The sequence below is a fragment of the Podarcis liolepis genome (genome assembly GCF_965112155.1).
Source record: "Podarcis liolepis genome assembly, chromosome: 11".
In the NCBI taxonomy this organism is placed as follows: domain Eukaryota; kingdom Metazoa; phylum Chordata; class Lepidosauria; order Squamata; family Lacertidae; genus Podarcis; species Podarcis liolepis.
Genome location: NC_139565.1, coordinates 64,108,459 through 64,127,792, shown reverse-complemented (window position 1 = coordinate 64,127,792; position 19,334 = coordinate 64,108,459). Strand labels below are relative to the sequence as shown.

The following is a 19,334-nucleotide window of genomic DNA, read 5'->3' as shown; positions in this document are numbered from 1 at the left end:
TATGGGGTGTGGGGCTCATCTTGCTTTCAGGCTGAGGGAGCCGACGTTTGCCCACAAACAGATTTCCGGGTCATGTGGCCAGCATGACCAAACCGGTTTTGGCTGCAACGGGACACTGTAATGGAAGCCAGAGCACATGAAAACACCGTTTACCTTTCCCATCGCAGTGGTACCTATTTATCTGCTCTTGCCGGTATGATTTCGAACTTCTAGGTTGGCAGGAGCTGGGACTAGCAACGGGAGTCCACTCCGTCGCGGGGATTCAAACTGCCAACCTTCCAATCGGCAAGCCCAAGAGGCTCATTGGTACAGTAATCCCACTAAGTCCCAGAGCAACGGGACTGGGACACAGGCAAATTAGGAGACTGGCTGCAAAACCTCTTTCTTTCCAACACAGAGAGGGAGGGAACACAGGCTATTTTTGATTGTATATATTTCATAAAATTTATATACTGCTTGGTTTGTAAAAAGAAAACCCTCAAAGTGGTTTATAAAAAGAACAGAACAATAAAATCATTAGTAAAAACAATTAAGACATGCAAACATTTGAAACCAGTAATGAACTAAAAACACACCACCACACTAGAAGGTTGATTTCCTACTGATGCATAATGGCCATTGTGTGGCACCCGTGCCAATTCCACAGACTGAAATGTTCAAGGGGGCAGATTTGCCACAGTGGTACCTATTTATCTACTTGCAGTGGTGTGCTTTCGAACTGCTAGGTTGGCAGGAGCAGGGGCAGAGCAATGGGAGCTCACCCTGTTGCGGGGATTCGAACCGCCGACCTTCCTGAAGTGTTCAAGGGGGCATATTTGGAGTAAGGCCATTTTTCCAGGTATTATGTTATTTATTTACTGTATCTTGTGCCCTTTACTAAATGACCATGGTATATAAATTTCACAAACAAGCAAACAAATGCAAAGTCTCCTTGTTTCCCTGCCTCAATCTATTCTGGCTTTTTCCTCTCCCACCTACCATTCTCTCTCATTTGTGTTCTGACCCCCAATCCATTTGTTCATGGGTAGATGTCATAGGGAAGTTTCAGGAAGATTGCAGAGAAAACCTGACATGGAGCACCTAGTTTCAGCTTCCATTGGTATTTCTGGATTTTTTTCCAAGCAACTCCATAGACCAAAAGGGTCCAAAGATAAGCTGGAGGGTACATTCGGTGCTGCTTGCTACAGTCACCTTAGAAGCCAGTTGGTAACAGATGAAATACACTGTCAAGTCCTTGTCCTTCCTGCCCTCCTCACGAGTAGCAAGGCCAGGCGACCATATGCCATATAGCTAAAATTGCACCATACACTGTAGTGGGTAGCGTGCCAAACCAGGACCTGCCAGACCAGGGTTCGAATCCTCACTTGGCCAGGAAGCTCACTGGCTGACCTTGGGAGTCAGGCACCGCCTCCCAACCTAGTCTACCTTGCAGGGTTTTTGTGGGGATTAAGCGAGAACCACTAAATCTATGGGATGCGGGTGGCGCTGCGGGTTAAACCACAGAGCCTAGGACTTGCCGAACAGAAGGTCGGCGGTTCGAATCCCCACAATGGGGTGAGCTCCCGTTCCTCGGTCCCTGCTCCTGCCAACCTAGCAGTTTGAAAGCACGTCAAAGTGCAAGTAGATAAATAGGTACCGCTCCGGCTTAGTCCTGCTGGCCACATGACCCGGAAGTTGTACGCCGGCTCCCTTGGCCAATAAAGCGAGATGAGTGCCGCAGCCCCAGAATCGGCCACGACTGGACCTAATGGTCAGGGGTCCCTTTACCTTTACTGAATCTATTCTACCTTGGTCACACCACACCTGGCATACCAGGCCAATTCTGGGCACCCCAAATTTAAGAAGGATGTTGACAAGCTGGAAGGCGTGCAGATGAGGGCGACCATGATGGCCTTATACAAGGAGCGCTTGATGGAGCTGGGTAGTTTAGACCAGGGGAAGAGGAGAGAAGAGATCAGATATGAAAGCTATCTTCAAATATCTCAAGGGCTGTCACATGGAAGATGGAGCAAGCTTGTTTTATCCTGCTCTGGACGGTAGCACTCGAACCCATGGCTCCAAGTTCCAAGAATGAGGAGGAGCAAGAGAACAGAAAGCTTGCAAAAATCAAATCAAGCCACTGAACTTCCAGGGGGTGGACGTTCTGTCTCCCTGCTCCATTGCCCGGGCAGGATTTGACATTCCCAGTGTGGCGCCCTTGTGCTTCTCTCTCACACACACTCCCGCCTGGGAGATGAAGGCTTTCAGCTAGAAGGGTGTTCGGTTCATCGCCCACCCTGCCTTGGCCCCCTCCCTCTGCAATGTCACCATCCTGCCAAAGTAATTTCCTCCTGAGTAGTTCTGACAGCAGCATCCCCATTAAACAAAGTGAAAAGAGCAATTAACTTTCTGCACCTGAGCTAAAAAACGCAAGCACAACCGCCGGCAACGTGCTCAGCATGGCGGGATCAATGGCCCCAGACGCCGGGATGGCTGCGAGGACACCTCCCGCCTCGCTGCAGAGAGCCTGGCCCTCTCCGCTCGGCTCACGCTCTGATTAGCCTCCCTGGGGTGCTGGCTGCAAGAGGGTGGCAGTGCCATCCCATGCCCAGACCTTTCTATGGCATCGCTGAAAATGCATCTCATTTTCCATACTCGGCTCTTGGTGGCAGGGCAAGAGCCTGGCCTGCTGAGAAAGGGATGGGATGCAACAAAGAAACAGAGTTGGGGGGTTTGTCCAGCGCCGAGGGCCTTCTGGCGGTTCCCTCACTGTGAGAAGCCAAGTTACAGGGAACAGGGACAGGGCCTTCTCAGTAGTGCCCTGTGGAACGCCCTCCCGCCAGATGTCAAGGTACAGTGGTACCTCGCAAGACGAATGCCTCGCAAGACGAAAAACTTGCAAGACGAAAGAGTTTTTCGTTTTTTGAGTTGCTTCGCAAGACAAATTTCCCTACGGGCTTGCTTCGCAAGACGAAAACGTCTTCCAAGTTTGTTTCCTTTTGGATTTTCAATGCATTCCTATGGGAAACCGTGCTTCGCAAGACGAAAAATTCGCAAGATGAAAAAACTCGCAGAACGAATTAATTTCTTCTTGCGAGGCACCACTGTATTTTACTTTTAAAAGACATCTGAAGGCAGCCCTGTTTAGGGAAGTTTTTAATGTTTAAAATACTACTGTACAGTGGTACCTCGGGTTAAGTACTTAATTCGTTCCAGAGGCCCATTCTTAACCTGAAACTGTTCTTAACCTGAAGCACCACTTTAGCTAATGGGGCCTCCCGTTGCCACCACATGATTTCTCTTCCTGAAGCAAAGTTCTTAACCCGAGGTACTATTTTTGGGTTAGCAGAGTCTGTAACCTGAAACATATATAACCTGAAGTGTCTGTAACCTGAGGTACCACTGTATTTTAATATTTGGTTGGAAGCCGCCCAGAGTGGCTGGGAAAATTTCCCAGTGGCTGGGAAAATTATTATTATTATTACAATTATTATTATTATTATTATTATTATTATTATTATTATTATTATTCTGGTACTTCGGGGTTTCAGCAGGTGCGTAACCCGAAAAAACGCAACCTGAAGCGGCTATAACCCGAGGTATGACCGTATTATATTATATTACGTTACGTTATGTTATGTTACGTTATTATTCCACCTTTTTCTCATACACGGACTCAAGGCAGGTTACGGATCAAATAGAAACTGCTAAAAACTAATACAGTAATATTTAAAAAGCAATTAAGTGCTAATAAAATTAAAATTCTCTCTCTCTCTTTCTATATATGATGAATTAAAGATCTATTAACTAATAAGCAGAGAGTCCCTACAGACCAAAGAGAAAAGGACGATTATGCACCTGTTTGGTCAATTTATTTCATTTGTAAGCAAGGAGGGAGACGGCCAAAAAACCCCTTGGGCTATAACCCAATATGGCAGATGCAGGAGGTCAGGGCTTTTGAATGCTTAAATTTATTTCTCTTGGTATAACAGGGTTCATGTTTTGTAACCTAGTCTTAGCCATTAAGTCTACACTATAAATAATTCTAGTCCACGCATTCACATACCTGTGGTTTATTAATTTTATTATAGATCAACAGCGATCAATAATTTTGTATGGACTATGTATATCATAATCAGTCCCTGTATGATAATATTGTATTTTGCAGAATCCTCTAGAACCATTTTAAAATATTAATAAAAATCACACACACACACACACACACACACACACACACACACACATATGATATTTTAATTAATATTTTAATTTTTAAACAAATTATAAATAAATTCACATTTGTTACCTATAATGTATTCTCTATAAAAGACACAAGACACAAGATTTGGAAGACACAAGATTTACCCACTCTGGAAGAATGGCAGATGAAGCTGATGGACTATATGGAACTGGCAGAAATGACTGGCAGAATCCGAGACCAGGGAGAAGAAATGGTGGAGGAAGATTGGAAGAAATTTAAAGACTATCTACAGAAATATTGTAAAATTAATGAATGTTAGAATGATGTTGGATAGGAATTAAGTGGTTTCCAGCTGTAATGCTTTAAGGGAATATGAAAAATGGGTTGTTAATAGGGAAAAATCTAATGTTACTATTTTAAGACCAAAGATTAGGATAAACAAAGAGGGTAAGGATTTGCTGAGCCAACAAATTGAACTGGAATACAAAAAAGGGAGGTATGAGGAGGTCCGGGAAACAAGTTAAAGAAAATAAGTAATAGAAAAATGGAGTGGTTTTTTAATCATTTTTATTTTGTATTTTTTTTCTTTTTCATTTTGTATTGTAATATCTTAAAAAAATCTTAATAAATATCTTATAAAAAAAGACCTATTAACCAGAGAGTTAGGTCACCTTGAACTTGCGTCTAAGGGAACTTGTTTTGGTTTGCAATCTCAGCTCCTCCAGCTCAAAACAACAAGAGCAACATCACCAGAGCAGAACCAACACACACCCTCCTCTCTCTTTTCCTTCTTGGAGCAAACTTCATGCCAAGTACATATAATCCCTTATAACTGTTCATAATAATAGCCCCTCTGTAGGTTGTTTGTAAACACAGGCAATGCAGGGACATCCGTTCCACGTTGCCCGAGAACAGGGGAAGTGGGTTCTGCCCACCCTCTGGACGAAGGAGAACAGCCCAGAGACAAAAAACCTCTGGGTCTTGGTCCTGTAAAGGAGGAACGGCTTGATTTTTTCTCTCTCTCCACCACCACCCATGAGGTCAGCCTGCTATACTGGTCCAGAACCACTTAGTTCTGCAGAAGACACAACAGCAGTATGGTGAAGTGGTTAGGGTGTTGGACTAGGACCTTGGAGATCAGAGTTCGAATTCCTACTTTGCTCACCCACTAAAACTCTGTATTGGTAAGCAATTTTGGTAAGCAAATTTTATGCCAAGAGCTTAGGTTGAGTTGATACTGGCAGTGTGGTGTAGTGGTTAGGGTGCTGGATTAGGACCTTGGAGACCAGGGTTCGAATTCCCACTTGGCCACGAAGCTCACTTCAAATTCTGCTTCAAATCTTCCATTGGCAGGAAGCTGACCGGCTGACCTTGGGGGTCACTCATCCCTTCTCAGCCTACCCTACCTTATAGAGTTGTTGTGGGGATATCAACCACCTTGAGCTCCGTGGAGAATAAGGTGGAATGGAAATGCAGAAAATAAATGCAATGAATGAATGAATGATGCTAGGGAGGTGTCAGTAAAAAGATTTGCAAACCCATTTCCTGCTTCTGGCCAGAAAGCCACTTCCATAGAATCATAGAGTTGGAAGAGACCACAACGGCCATTGAGTCCAACCCCCTGCCAAGCAGGAAATGCCATCAGAGCACTCCTGACATATGGTTGTCAAGCCTCTGCTTAAAGACCTCCAAAGGAGGAGACTCCACCACACTCCTTGGCAGCAAATTCCACTGTCAAACAGCTCTTACTGTCAGGAAGTTCTTCCTAATGTTTAGGTGGAATCTTCTTTCTTGTAGTTTGCATCCATTGCTCCGTGTCCGCTTCTCTGGAGCAGCAGAAAACAGCCTTTCTCCCTCCTCTATGTGACATCCTTTTCTATATTTGAACATGGCTATCATATCACCCCTTAACCTCCTCTTCTCCAGGCTAAACATGCCCAGCTCCCTTAGCCGTTCCTCATAAGGCATCGTTTCCAGGCCTTGGACCATTTTGGTTGCCCTCCTCTGGACACGTTCCAGTTTGTCAGTGTCCTTCTTGAACTGTGGTGCCCAGAACTGGACACGGTACTCCAGGTGAGGTCTGACCAGAGCAGAATACAGTGGCACTATTACTTCCCTTGATCTAGATGCTATACTCCTATTGATGCAGCCCAGAATTGCATTGGCTTTTTTAGCTGCCGCGTCACACTGTTGGCTCATGTCAAGTTTGTGGTCAACCAAGACTCCTAGATCCTTTTCACATGTACTGCTCTCAAGCCAGGTGTCCCCCATCTTGTATTTGTGCCTCTCATTTTTTTTGCCCAAGTGCAATACTTTACATTTCTCCCTGTTAAAATTCATCTTGTTTGTTTTTGCCCAGTTCTCCACGTGTTCTAGCATTATGAGAGGGAGACCTTTCTCAGTGCCATGCGTTATTTCATAAATATCTTATCATGCTGCCTCTTGCTTGCTTTTTCTCTGAACTGAAAAGTCCCAATCACTGCAACCTTTCCTCACGGGGAGTACTGTGCAAGGGACAAATCAGCAATTAATCCGACCGGAAACTTGCAAGGCCCCATCAGGACGGGGAACCCATAAGTGATCTGCTGCCATTGCAAGGTCCGTAGCCTCAGTCAAGGCCCCAGGGAGAGTCAAGACCTTCTGCAAAGGACAAGTCACTTCCAGGCTATGCTGCATCTGAGAACTTTGCTCCGCGTTCTGCCTTCCTAGGCAAAGCACAGCTCCTGGGATGCCTCTGCATCCGGGAACAAGAGAGGTGGCCCCTCACCCGTTGCTCTGAACCTTTGCCCTTTCCCTGTCAAGACATGCAGGGTGAATTACAGTTAAACCCCAGAGGCTGACCTCACGGAGCAGCAGGGCAAGAGGCCTGCGAAGAAATGGGGTCACATTTCTCTGGCTGCTATTTTGGGAGTCCGCTGTTCCTTGCTGGCGCTCCCTGCACACTCCTTTGCAACCCTGACCAAGCGGCAGGGGGGCAGGGGGGGGGGGTCGTGGCCTCTGGGTGCCTGCAAAGAGTCCCTCCCTGTTGCAGGACGCAAGGGGGTCCGAGTCAGGGGCTCAGTCTGCAGGCGGAAGGGAGATGCAGGGCAGGTGCTGGAAGGCAAGCTCCGTTGCATGGCGAGCTCCCGCCCGCACAGTGGAAATAATGACACATGACACAATTAGTACAGGTGATGAGCGGTATTGGCTTAGGCATTGGTCCTAACCGACTATATCCGACTTCAGCTCGTTCCCCTCTTAAACAGCTCTTCCCAACAGAGAGTTCTTCCTAATGTTTAGTTGGAATCTCCTTTCTTGCGTAGCAAGTCCCGTCCCCCGTCCCCCCCCGCTCCTAGTGGAAATAAAGACACATGACACAATTATTAAGGTTAATGGGCTAAATAAGACCACAACTTTATTGGTTACAGGTGATGAGCGGTATTGGCTTAGGCATTGGTCCTAACCGACTATATCTGACTTCCGCTTGAAGTCCGGGAAGGGTTAACCACCAGTGGGGGGAGTCCTGCTGATGCACATCAAATAGGAACCCCTCCTGGGGGGTCACCAAATGTGGGTGTGGCTTAGGCCCTCACCTCCATAGGCTTCGGACAGGGCTAGGCCCCCCAGAATCCTTTACCGAACTACCCTTCAATATGTGGGGCAGGTGATGGCCTTTCCTCCCCTCTTCCATCTACAGAGCAATACCAATGCCTAACTGCCAATACCCAGAAAGTTGTGATGATTTGCTACGAGGCAGGTGAAAACCAAGTGGCTGGTGCCAATTTGCCAAGTGGAAAAATTCCTACCAGGCCCCTCAATGGCGACCAACCAAGGTCCATAGCAAGGTCAAGGAACGGAAACCTTAAAGGGCGGGAGGGTGGGAAACAGGAAAAGCTGGTAAGCGGCAAAGAGGGAGATCCCCGGGCTTAAATAAGGTGGGCCACACCCCTAGAGCCAGCCAATTGGCTGGCCAGGAGGTGACGTGGCTGGGAATCCCCCCAATTGCGCGGAGGCTGGGTTCAAGCCGTTGCGCGCATGGTGGGGCCATGAAGCCCGCAACCACACCTCCTCTGAAGGGCGAAAGTGGCTCTCCCAAACAAAATGGCTCCCGAGCGCCACAAACCTGGAGGTAAGTGTTCCAGTCTGCAAACTTTTTGGGAAGCTGAATGTCCGACGTGGTTTCCGCTTCAGTGCAGGAAGCTCCTGCATCCAATCGGAAGCCATGCCTTGGTTTTCAAACCATTTCGGGAGTCGAATGGACTCCCGGAATGGATTAAGTTTGAGAACCGAGGTACCACTGTATTAGGAAGAATTTTCTTGTGGTAACAGCTGCTCAATAGTGGAACAGTCTCCCTCAGAAGGTGGCAGCCTCTCCTTCCTTGGAGGTTTTTACGCAGAGATTGGATGGCCATCTGTCATGGTTGCTTTAGTTGACATTCCTGCATTGCAATGGGATAGACTAGATGACTCTTGGGGGCCCCTTTCCAACTCTACAATTCTATTGTCCTATGAAATGTTGTGAGTAAATGTAAAAACCTTGTTGATGACAATAATGACATTAGCCCTCCCTCAATGTGGTGACCTCCAGATGCTCTTGGAGGGCAGATCCCACCACTCTTGACCCCTGGGATTGCTGGCTGATGGGGGTTGGGGTCCCATAACATGGTAGGGGGCACGAATGGATGACCCTTGGCATCCCTTCTAACTCTACAATTCTGTGACTCTATGAACATCTGGAGGGGACCACTTTGGAGGAGACTGGCATAAATTAAACGCCTTCTCTCCACAGCAGGAAACAACCACCTTGTCCTTGTCCTCGTATTATATAATAATAATAGTAATAATAATAATGATAATAATAATAATGATAATAATAATAATGATAATAATAATAAGGATAATAATAATAATAATAATGATAATAATAATAATGATAATGATAATAATAATAATGATAATAATAATAAATTTATTTATACCCCGCCCTCCCTGGCCAGAGCTGGGTTCAGGGTGGCTAACACCAAAAAAATCACAGTAAAAACATAATGGGGGGGGGGGAACCAATTTAAAATACAGGTTAAAATGCAATTTAAAATGCAGCCTCATTTTAAAAGTGGCCCATAGACCAAAACCATAAGGGGAGGGAAACATAAGGGTCAGACTGAGTCCAAACCAAAGGCCAGGTGGAACAACTCTGTCTTGCAGGCCCTGCGGAAAGATGTCAAGTCCCGCAGGGCCCTAGTCTCTTGTGACAGAGCGCTCTACCACGTTGGGGCCAGTACTGAAAAGGCCCTGGCTCTAGTTGAGACCAATCTAACAACCTTGCAGCCTGGGACCTCCAAAATGTTGTCATTTGTGGACCTTAAGGTCCTCCGCAGGGCATACCAGGAGAGGCGGTCCCGTAGGTGACCTTTGCTGTGGCTGCAACCTGCGCCTCCATGGAAAGGGAGGCGTCAAAGGTTACACCCAAGCTCTTGACAGAAGGTGCTGGCACTAATCGAGCCCCCGCAAGAGATGGGAAGCCCAAGCAGCGACTTAGTGGCTCAGAAGCTCTGAGGTTCAGAGGGAGGGCCTTTTTGGGCCAGCAAGCCTGGGCACTTGCCCCGGATAACCCAGCGTCCAACAAAGCCCATCAGCTGGCCTCCCGTGCCCCAGTTGTGCCTCTTCCAGTCTGCTCAGTGACTTTTCGGGGAGTGGTAAGACGATTCCGGCCGGCAGCCCACAGCCCTTGGCCTCTGGCCTGCCAGCCGAGACACGCAAGAGGGAATTCCATTATTCAGTATTAGAGAGACGCAAGACACAAAATGGCCCGGAGGCTGTTTCCTGCCTTTAAAATATACATGGGTGTGTGTTTGTGCGCTGGCAGGTGTACCGGCCGAGGCTCGCAAGCAGAGTGTGTGTGACAGCTTGGGAAGGCAGGGAGTTCTCATCCTGGCAGGGCCTGAGCGCCGGCTGGCTCTCTGCAGCAGACACGTCAGGAAAACAGAAAGAGACGGGACCGTAAAGGACTGCCAAGGTCCAACGTTTGGAGAGCAGGTTGTGCTGGGCTGATATCTTCTGAGGCTGCTTTATTCTTGCCTCATTTCCAGAGAATTGCAGAGTCGGAAGGGACCCTGAGAACATAGCTGTCAACCTTCCCTTTTTTTGCAGGAAATTCCCTTATTCCAGCGCCGTTTCCCACTGCTATCCTGGCTTGTTAGATATCCCGTAGACTGTCCCCAGGACAGGTGATCCTTTATTTTCAAATTTGAAAGTTGACAGCTATGCCTGAGAATCACCTAGCGTAGCCCCTGAAATGCAGGAATCTCAGCTAAAGCATCCACGACTAATGGTAATACAGTGGTGCCCCGCAAGACGAATGCCTCGCAAGACGGAAAACTCGCTAGACGAAAGAGTTTTCTGTTTTGGAGGTGCTTCGCAAAACGAATCTCCTATGGGCTTGCTTCGCAAGACGACAATGTCTTGCGAGTTCCTGCTGGGTTTTTTTCCTCCCCCCCCCCTTTTTCTAAGCCGCTAAGCCGCTTATCAGCTGATCCGATCAGCAGATAAGCCGCTAAAAGCCGCTAATAGCGCTAATCCGCTAATCCGTCAATGGGCTTGCTTCGCAAGACGAAAAGACCGCTAGACCAAGAGAATCACAGAACGGATTCTTTTTGTCTTGCGAGGCACCACTGTAATAATTTTGTTATTTGTACTCCACCCATCTGGCTGGCGTGCTCTGGTCCATGGCGTCACAAAGAGTTGGACATGACTAAATGACTCAACAACAACAACAACAAACTGCCTCAGCCCCTAGGAGTTGGCCTGCGTGCTTCTGGCCCTTCTTCTTTAGAGGAGAAAGCGTTCTTGCCAAGGGGAAGGGAAGAGATGCACCTGGCTGCTGGAAGGTGGGGGGCATCAGATGAACCCCTTTCCTTGCATCCTGAGGATTACGCTTGCTCTCATAGATGCCCCCCCCCTGCCCGCAGCACAATCACGGCACCTGCAGCCCCCCGACTCCAACCTCTCCATGGGGCATTGCAGCAGAGCTGATTGGCAAAGATTAGCGCCAGAGTTGGAAGCGGGGAGGGCGGGAGGGAGCTGAGAAAGTCAAATCGCCCTCCCTCTGCTTGAATAATGACGGAGCCTAATTGCTTATTGCTGGTTACTAAGCTACGGGATGGCAGCCGCTCGGACACCCATCAATATATTAACCCCGGCATGCAGCCCGAACAAGCTCATTCATTTCCAAGGGTGTTTATCTCCCTCCTTGCCTCCGTTCTCCAGGGAGAAAACATAATTATTATTTAAATGTGAGTTAATTCAGCCAAGGTGTTGATCAATAGTGGAGAATTACTCGTTTAAAAATAGAGAAATCACCAGGCGAGGAGAGGCGCATGCGAGACCCAGGGAGGACTCAATTATGGAGAAGGGGCTCAAAAGAAGAAGGCAAAAAAACAACAACCTCACAGCCCACGAAGGTCAGGTTGGAGGCAAGTTCTGTCGGAGCCCAGCCTCTGTCTCTAAAAGGGGCAGAACTTCACCATCATCATCATATTTATATGCCACCCATCTGATTGGCTTGCTCCAGCCACTCTGGGCAGCATCCAACAAATTATAAAACCACAGTAAAACATCTGCAAAATCCCAAGGCATTCAAACTCCTAATAGTTCTTAGATTTCCCTCTTTTTTGGACCAGGAAATGCGTTTACAGGACTTTTGCTACCACCATACACCACACCATTAGAACGTAAGAGGAGATGTCCTGGATGCGAATGACGCTCTCTTCTGCCCACCCCAAATGAGATGCCCTGGAGAGATTCACAAACTGGACACCAAGGCAAAATCTGCCTACGCCCATCGACAACCGCATCCAATAGGCTAAGCTGTTTCTAAAGGCAGCAATTGCATTTTAGGCTGTCATAGCTAAAAGACTGCATCCTCCATGTAGTTATCCAATGCTCTTTCCTTTTTTTTTTTTAAAAAAGACATAGAATCACAGAATTGGCGAGCCCTCCGGACATCCAGCGACTATGAGTTCCACATATGTATCCCTGGAATATTGTAATATGCAAGCTGTTTGGAACGACTCGCCCACAGCTAGGACATCTTTCAAAAATAAAAACGAAACGAAGTGTGCTAGCCTGCGTCTCTTATTTTTTCAACATGAAACAAAACAGAACAACCCTCTTTTTTAAAAAAAGAAATACACAAATAAAACCCAGTAAAATCAGTGCAGTGATCAGTATGAACCATACTAAGGGATGTCTTCATTGGGGGCCCAGAATGCCCCATAATTGGCATTTGCCTGATCGAAACAGGGAGAGAAGAGAGCATGCCCTCGGCTTCTCCACTAGATGGACCTTGGAGGGCCCCGTCCGCAGGGATTTCAGCTACTGTTCCCCTCTTCAGTTGCAGCAAGTTCCCCTCTTCAGCCACGGAGAGAAGCTGTGAAGTACTTGGAAGAAATTGTGGAATATCCCTACACGGACACAACCCTGCTCTCTAGCTGACAGCTCTCTGGTGTAGAAAAACACCTTGTAATCCACCATGCAATTGACTTCTACTCTATTTATACAAGCCATGTGAGTAAGGAGTTGGACACCTGGACAAGTGGCCACCTGGATGCTTCACCATGTGTCACAGAGAAGCTCAGATTCAGTCAACTCACCCCCAGCACTGTCTTGGAGTGTCTATGGTGGGCAAACAAGAAACTGCCTTGGCCGTTCGTCCTGCAGAAATCTCCTGCTCTGGCTTAGGCCCAGAATATCTGAAGGACCAAATTCTTCCAGACAGATCTGCCTGGGCCCTGCGATCTTTGGGAGAGGTCCTTTCCTTGATGCCACCACCCTCACAAGCAAGCTGGGTGAGGACAGGGGACAGGGCCTTCTCGGTGGTGGCTCCCAGACAACTTTGGGACTCCGAAAGAAGCCAGACTGGCTTCCTCCTTGTCTTTCCACCAGCAAGCGAAGACTGTTTTATCCTGACGGGACCTTTGGGAAACTGATTGTTTCTTTTGAGACAGGGGCTTTCAAATCACACCGTGGTGTTTTTATGGTCTGTGTTTTAATAGATTTGTTTTTATATTGTTTCAACTTAGAGTTGACTTGCCTTTTTTTATAGGTGTTTTGATTTTTGTGTTTTGATCTGTACTGCTTTAATTTGTCTGTAAACCGCCTTGACACCTGGTCTGGGGAAAAGCTGGAATATACATAAGTAGTAAAATAACCATAAATCTCCCACTGATGTTGGGATAGAGAGGAGGCAACTACTTACCCTGCTGGCTGTGCCTCTGAGCATAAACGACCACCACCGCAGCTAGCACCACGTAACATGCTGCCGACACAGGGTAAGCCATCTGCAGGAGCAAACACACAACAGCGAGGGGTCAGTGGGGCCAAAACTTGAGAAGAAGGAAGCAATAATCAGTAAGAAATGAGCTCACAAATGGTTGCAGCATCACAAGAACTGGGCAAAACAGCTTCAACCCTGGTTCTCTTTCCCTTTCTCACATGGCTGGCAAAGGCCAGCAGAGAGAGATCTGCCTGTCACCGCCCAGTGCCACGGTCAGGATTCGAACCCGTGTCTCCCAGGTCTTAATTTGATTCAGAGGTGCTGCAGCTGGCAACAGACTGCATTCCCTTTGACTTGTCCCTCTCGGCAACCCACATGTCCCCACGTGTTGCGTCACCTGAAAATGCGCGCTCCATCTTCGCAAAATTAGAGGGAAGGGCATTGTGTGGTCAATACAAAACCGTGACGTTCTCCGCGAACCCCAAAAGATGCCAAAAAGATGCCCTCTTGGATTGAGGGCTGAAAACCAAGAAACCTCAAGGAGAGAAGAGGGGTGCTGAGCTAACTACTTACGTAGAGCAGACTTTCCCCATCTTGGCGCCTTCTGGATCTTTGAACTACAACTCCCATAAGCCCCAGCCAGTGAATCACTATTGTCTGCTCCAGCAGAGCTGTGTTGGCAGAGGCTGATGGGAGTTGTAGTGCAAAAAAGGGAAAGCCCAACCTTCTGCAATGTGGAAATCATGCCCCCAGCTGTCCCTGGGTGGGCTCGAACCACCAAACTTCTGGTAGTGGCCCATGAAACAGGCAGAGGCAAGGAACGGAATGATCCATCAGGCTGCTGAGAGTTGTGGTGCAAAACAAGAAGAAGGCACCAGGTTGGGAAAAGCTGCTCTACAAGAAAGCCAGATTATCTCTGGAGGAAACTGCTCTTTACTGCTAAATAGGAACAAACAGCAATTTGGGTTTTCTCCTGGTGAATGTTTGCCTCCAGTTTAGCACTAAACAACAGGTTTTCCCTGGAAAAGGAGAAAGCTGCTTGAACCCGTGCTTTGGGGGCCTGAGGCCTGCAGAAGTGTGGAAAAGCTCTCAGAGGCTAACATGCATAATAATATTAAAAACAGAAATGAGAGAGAAAACAAAACGGTTCAAAACTAGCAAGGGAACAGGGAAGAAGAGATTTCTCCACAAAATTCCTAGGTTGACCCCCCCGCCCCCCGCTGCTCCAACCCCCCGAAATCAATGTTTTCGGAAGAAATGGCTCTTCTTTTGCGTTGAGTGAAAATGTCACAGAAGGAGCGGAAATGGAACACCTCGTGTCTAAATGTTTCACTTCTTGTCAATTGGCGGCACTTCAAATTGCTTCTACAGGCTTGTTTTAAGAGAGAATCTTTGCAGCGGTGTTCAGGATAAAGCGATTGCTGTCACAATCCAGAGCATGGAAGGTGGGGGAGGTGGCAAGGGTGCGCACAACCGCCAGGCCGGCTCCATGAAGGGCCTCTGTAGGAGAGGCAAAACCTATCGCTACCATCGCTTCTGGGTTCCTCCGGGCTGGTGGCAAATTTTGTAGGACGACTCATGCAACATGTTGGGAGACTAATATATACACAATAATTACCAAAATAATTATGCATTCTTTATCAATCTTCTGAGAAAAATACAAAACCTTATGCAAAGCCAGATACTTGCGAACTACCCAACCTAGGATGAACTTACAATGTCTGATTTCAATAGATTTTTCAGGCGCTTAACTCAGTCTTTTGTTTTCTTTTTCTTTTTAGGTAAGTTCATGAAGATACCAACAAAAGGTAAGTTTGTTGTTGTTCACAATACTGAGAGATGGTAGTGAAGTTGTAAAGGTAAAGGTAAAGGGACCCCTGACCATTAGGTCCAGTCGTGGCCGACTCTGGGGTTGTGGCGCTCATCTTGCTTTGCTGGCTGATGGAGCCGGTGTACAGCTTCCAGGTCATGTGGCCAGCATGACTAAGCCGCTTCTGGCCAACCAGAGCAGCGCACGGAAACGCCGTTTACCTTCCCGCCAGAGCGGTACCTGTTTATCTACTTGCACTTTGATGTGCTTTTGAACTGCCAGGTTGGCAGGAGCAGGGACTGAGCAACGGGAGCTCACCCCGTTGCTGGGATTCGAACCACCGACCTTCTGATCGGCAAGCCCTAGTGCCACCCGTGTCCAGATGGATGTTAATGAAGTTGTAGACAAGATGCTGGCGTTTTGCACCTGTTTCGCCCTGGCAGTCCAAGTAATCAAGAGGCTGCTGTTTGCCCCCGATGGGGCCCTTTTACTGGGGCTTGCAGGTAGCACACTCCCAAGGTCGTTTACCGCTGCCAAAGTTTGGCAGAGCCAGGTCCCACTGCCCAGGGACCCCCTGGAGACCAGAGGGACCCCCAGCCCGTTCCTCCACTGCTCTCACAAGGCTCGGTGGGAGAGGAACACAGCAGCGAGGGTGGGCTAAGTTGGAAGCACCAAGGCCACGGGGCAAGGAAGCTGGAAAGAGGGGAAAGATGGAAAAGGGGAAGAAACAAACACTTTGCCATGGATTGAGAGCTCCCATCACTGCCTTCTTCCCCCTATGAGTTCATCCACAAATCCTTTTCTCCTGCAACTTCTAGGCACACGAACGAGAGGTTTTTCTTCTGTCCAGCTGCTTTCTCCAGGAAAACCCTGGTTTACCACTGAAACAGAACTAATGTCAACCCACAGAAAACCTGATTGGGGATTGTTCCGATTCACTGGGAATCGGTGGGCTTTCCTGCAGTGGGACGGGGAAAACCCCTCTCAGACGCCACGGGACAAATGAAAGTGTCCCTTTCTCTACTCTGATGGATGGGGTTTGTTTTATGTTTAAAGAAATAAATATTATTTTATAAATAAACAAAATAAACAAAAGAGAAAGAGCATAAAGTTATACTGTCACAGCAGGTTGAAAGCTGCAAGGGCATCATTCATCTTGCTGTTGGAAAACATTTCAAAAAACAGCAATTCTTTCACAAAACTTTCAGCCTGGTTTATAGGTACGGTGGTACCTCTGGATACGAACGGGATCTGTTCCGGAGTCCCGTTCGCATCCTGAAGCAAATGCAACCCGCATCTGTGAATGCACAGGTCGCGATTCGCCACTTCTGCGCATGCACGTGACATCATTTTGACCGTCTGCGCATGCGCGAGCGGCGAAACCCGGAAGTAACGTGTTCTGTTACTTCTGGGTCGCCGCGGAGTGCAACCCGAAAGCGCTCAACCTGAAGCAACTTCAACCCGATGTATGACTGTATTATTTTGCAATCAGTTTGCTTAAATCACAGTTGCTGTGATTTTTCCACAATCCATTCAAGAGACATGCTTCCCACCCACCCACCCCCAATTTTTCAGCTACTATAATCTTAGCTGGTTGAACACTGGTGTGGTGTTTTTGTGGAGAGAGGGGTCAGGGTCAAAGGGAGAGGAAGGATTGAGCCATGCCTACCTCAGTCCCAAGGGAGAACTGGCCCGTGTAAGGCGTCCCGTGCAAATCCTCTCCCAATCTTTCCTCGAGCCCCAAATCCACAGCGAAGCACCACGGCTCACCTGCAAGCACACCTTTAGCAAGGGAAAGGTGGGGCAGGTGTGTGTGTGTTTGATGGAGGGGAAGTGTCGGTGCCAGGGGCATTGGGGGAACATGAAACATCCCCCCCCCAATCTCTGCATCATCTCATTTCCTTTTCCTCAGATCCAGGGATGAAAGGCTTTGGCAGGATGAAAAAGCCCATTGGTGTTCTCTCCTCGTCCCAGAGTCCCAACAAGTCTCCCTTTAATAGGACTCGAGCCGCAGGGTGCTTGCGGAGAGCTTGTCAGCGTCGAACCCCAGAGAAAAAGCAGGCCGTGCCGCCAAGCTCTTCAGAAAAAGTCTTACCTGCGGGGTCAGCCCTGCTCCCACTTGAAAGGGCACCTTTAATCTGATTTAAGCGCCGCCTGTCAACGGAAGGAGCTGGGAAAGGCCCGGAGGATCCAGACAATTACAAGAAGGAGAAGCCTGCCAGATCCCTCCTCTCTCTCTCTTTCATTTATAAAAATTCGCAAAGGATGGGGGGCGAGGACCACAAGAGTCAAGGAAAGGAGGGTTGGCACTGCTGGGGAAGTCCCAGGCACCCAAATCCCACTCATCTGTTTGGAAGAGCGAGCGTCGGCTGAAGGTCTACGGTTAATGGCTGTTGGGTTGTGACGATGGAGAGCCGTCGGCAGACTGTGAACCAGCTGGAAAATACGCTTGGCTTGGCAAGCGGGGGTCACATCCGCCAGCTGGAAGGAACAATGGCAGCCCTGGCAGTAGGGGGGGGGGCAGAAGGAAAGGCTGGCACCAGGCTGGCGGGAGGCAGTGAGGAACAGACAGCGAGGAACAAATAAGGCCAATTTCAGATGGGTGGACATTTTGGTTTGGCGCAACAAGGGGAGCAGCAGAGAGATCCAGCAAGCTGGGAGGGGGGCAGAGGAGGGAAACGAAGAGGATGAAGAAATGGAAACCAAGCATTGCAAGGAATGGTTGAGGGAGTTGGGGATATTTAGCCTGGAGAAGAGGAGGCTGAGGGGAGATAGCTACCTTCAAATATCTCAAGGGCATCTCAAGGTGGTTTCCTCCTGTTCTAGGACCAATGGCTTCACGTTATGAGAAAGGAGACTCCGACTCAACATCAGGAAAACTTTTGGGCAGTAAGAGCCGTTCAATAGTGAAACAATCTCCCTTGGAAAGTGGTGGACTCTCCTTTGTTGGAGGTTTTTAAGTGGCTCCAGGTTGGAAGGTAGGGATTGTGATTCCTGCATTAGACACAGCTGTCAATGTTTCCCTTTTTTAAAGGGAGATTCCCTTATTCCGAATAAGATTCCTCGCAAGAAAAGGGAAAAGTTGACAGCTATGGCATTAGATGACCCTGAAGATCCCTTCCAACTCTATAATTCTATGGTTCTATATTGCGTAAAAGTGTTCCTATCATACTACCAACCTTACTGTATGCTTGCGAAACATGGACCACTTATAAACGCCATCTCCAACCCCTCAAAAGATTCCATCAACGGTGTCTCCGAAAACATCACTTGGGAAGACAGGCGAACTAGCGCCAGTGTACTGAAAGACCCAAAGGTCACCAGTGTTGAAGCAATGATTCTTCAACATCAACTTCGTTGGACTGGTCATGTTGTGCGGATGCCTGATGATCGTCTTCCAAAGCAACTACTCTATTCCAAACTTAACAATGGGAAGCGTAATGCTGGTGGTCAACAAAAGAGGTTTCAAGACTGTCTAAAGGCAAATCCAAAAAATATATAGTATAAACACCAACAATTGAGAAACACTGGCCTGTGAGTGCTCCAGTTGGAGAACAGCCTTGACCAAAGGTGTCATGGGCTTTGAAGACACTCGAACTCAGGACGCAAGGGAGAAATGTGCTAAGAGGAAGGCATGCTTGGCAAATCCATACTGGGATCAACTCCCATCCAGAAACCAATGTCCCCACTGTGGAAGGACGTATGGATCCAGAAATGGCCTCCACAGTCACTTTTGGACTTATTGTTAAAACTGTGTTTATGGAAGACAATCTTACTCGGCTATGAGGGATCGCCAAAGAGAAAGAAAGAGAAAAAGCGTTCTGTAGAGTCTTTACCTCTAAGCATGCACAGATTGTGGATTCTTCAGCAATTGCCAGAGCCCATGTATGTTTGCACCACAATGTAAGATTTAAACCACTCAATGTTTTCCACTTTTGCGCAACAGAAATCCTAGCTGCTGATAGCGATTCCCAGGTTTTCAAAGATACCTTGCATTCCCAGGGAAATGCAAAAACATTCCTTGAGAAATGCAAGGCCTGCCATTTGCACAGACTTCACCTGCACATGGCTTTTTCATGCAACCACAGATC

At 47.8% G+C, this 19,334-nt stretch overlaps 1 protein-coding gene across 3 annotated transcripts in view; it reads right to left on the bottom strand.

Annotated features, from left to right (window-relative positions):
* CNTFR (ciliary neurotrophic factor receptor) overlaps positions 1 to 19,334 on the bottom strand; it is a gene marked incomplete at its 3' end in the record, with an annotated part of 437,882 nt that overhangs the window by 184,318 nt on the left and 234,230 nt on the right. For all 3 annotated transcript variants that reach the window (XM_083466189.1, XM_083466191.1, XM_083466190.1), the window contains one exon: positions 13,416 to 13,497. In XM_083466189.1, the coding sequence (XP_083322315.1) occupies positions 13,416 to 13,497 (82 nt within the window). The remainder of the gene's footprint in view (positions 1 to 13,415; positions 13,498 to 19,334) is intronic.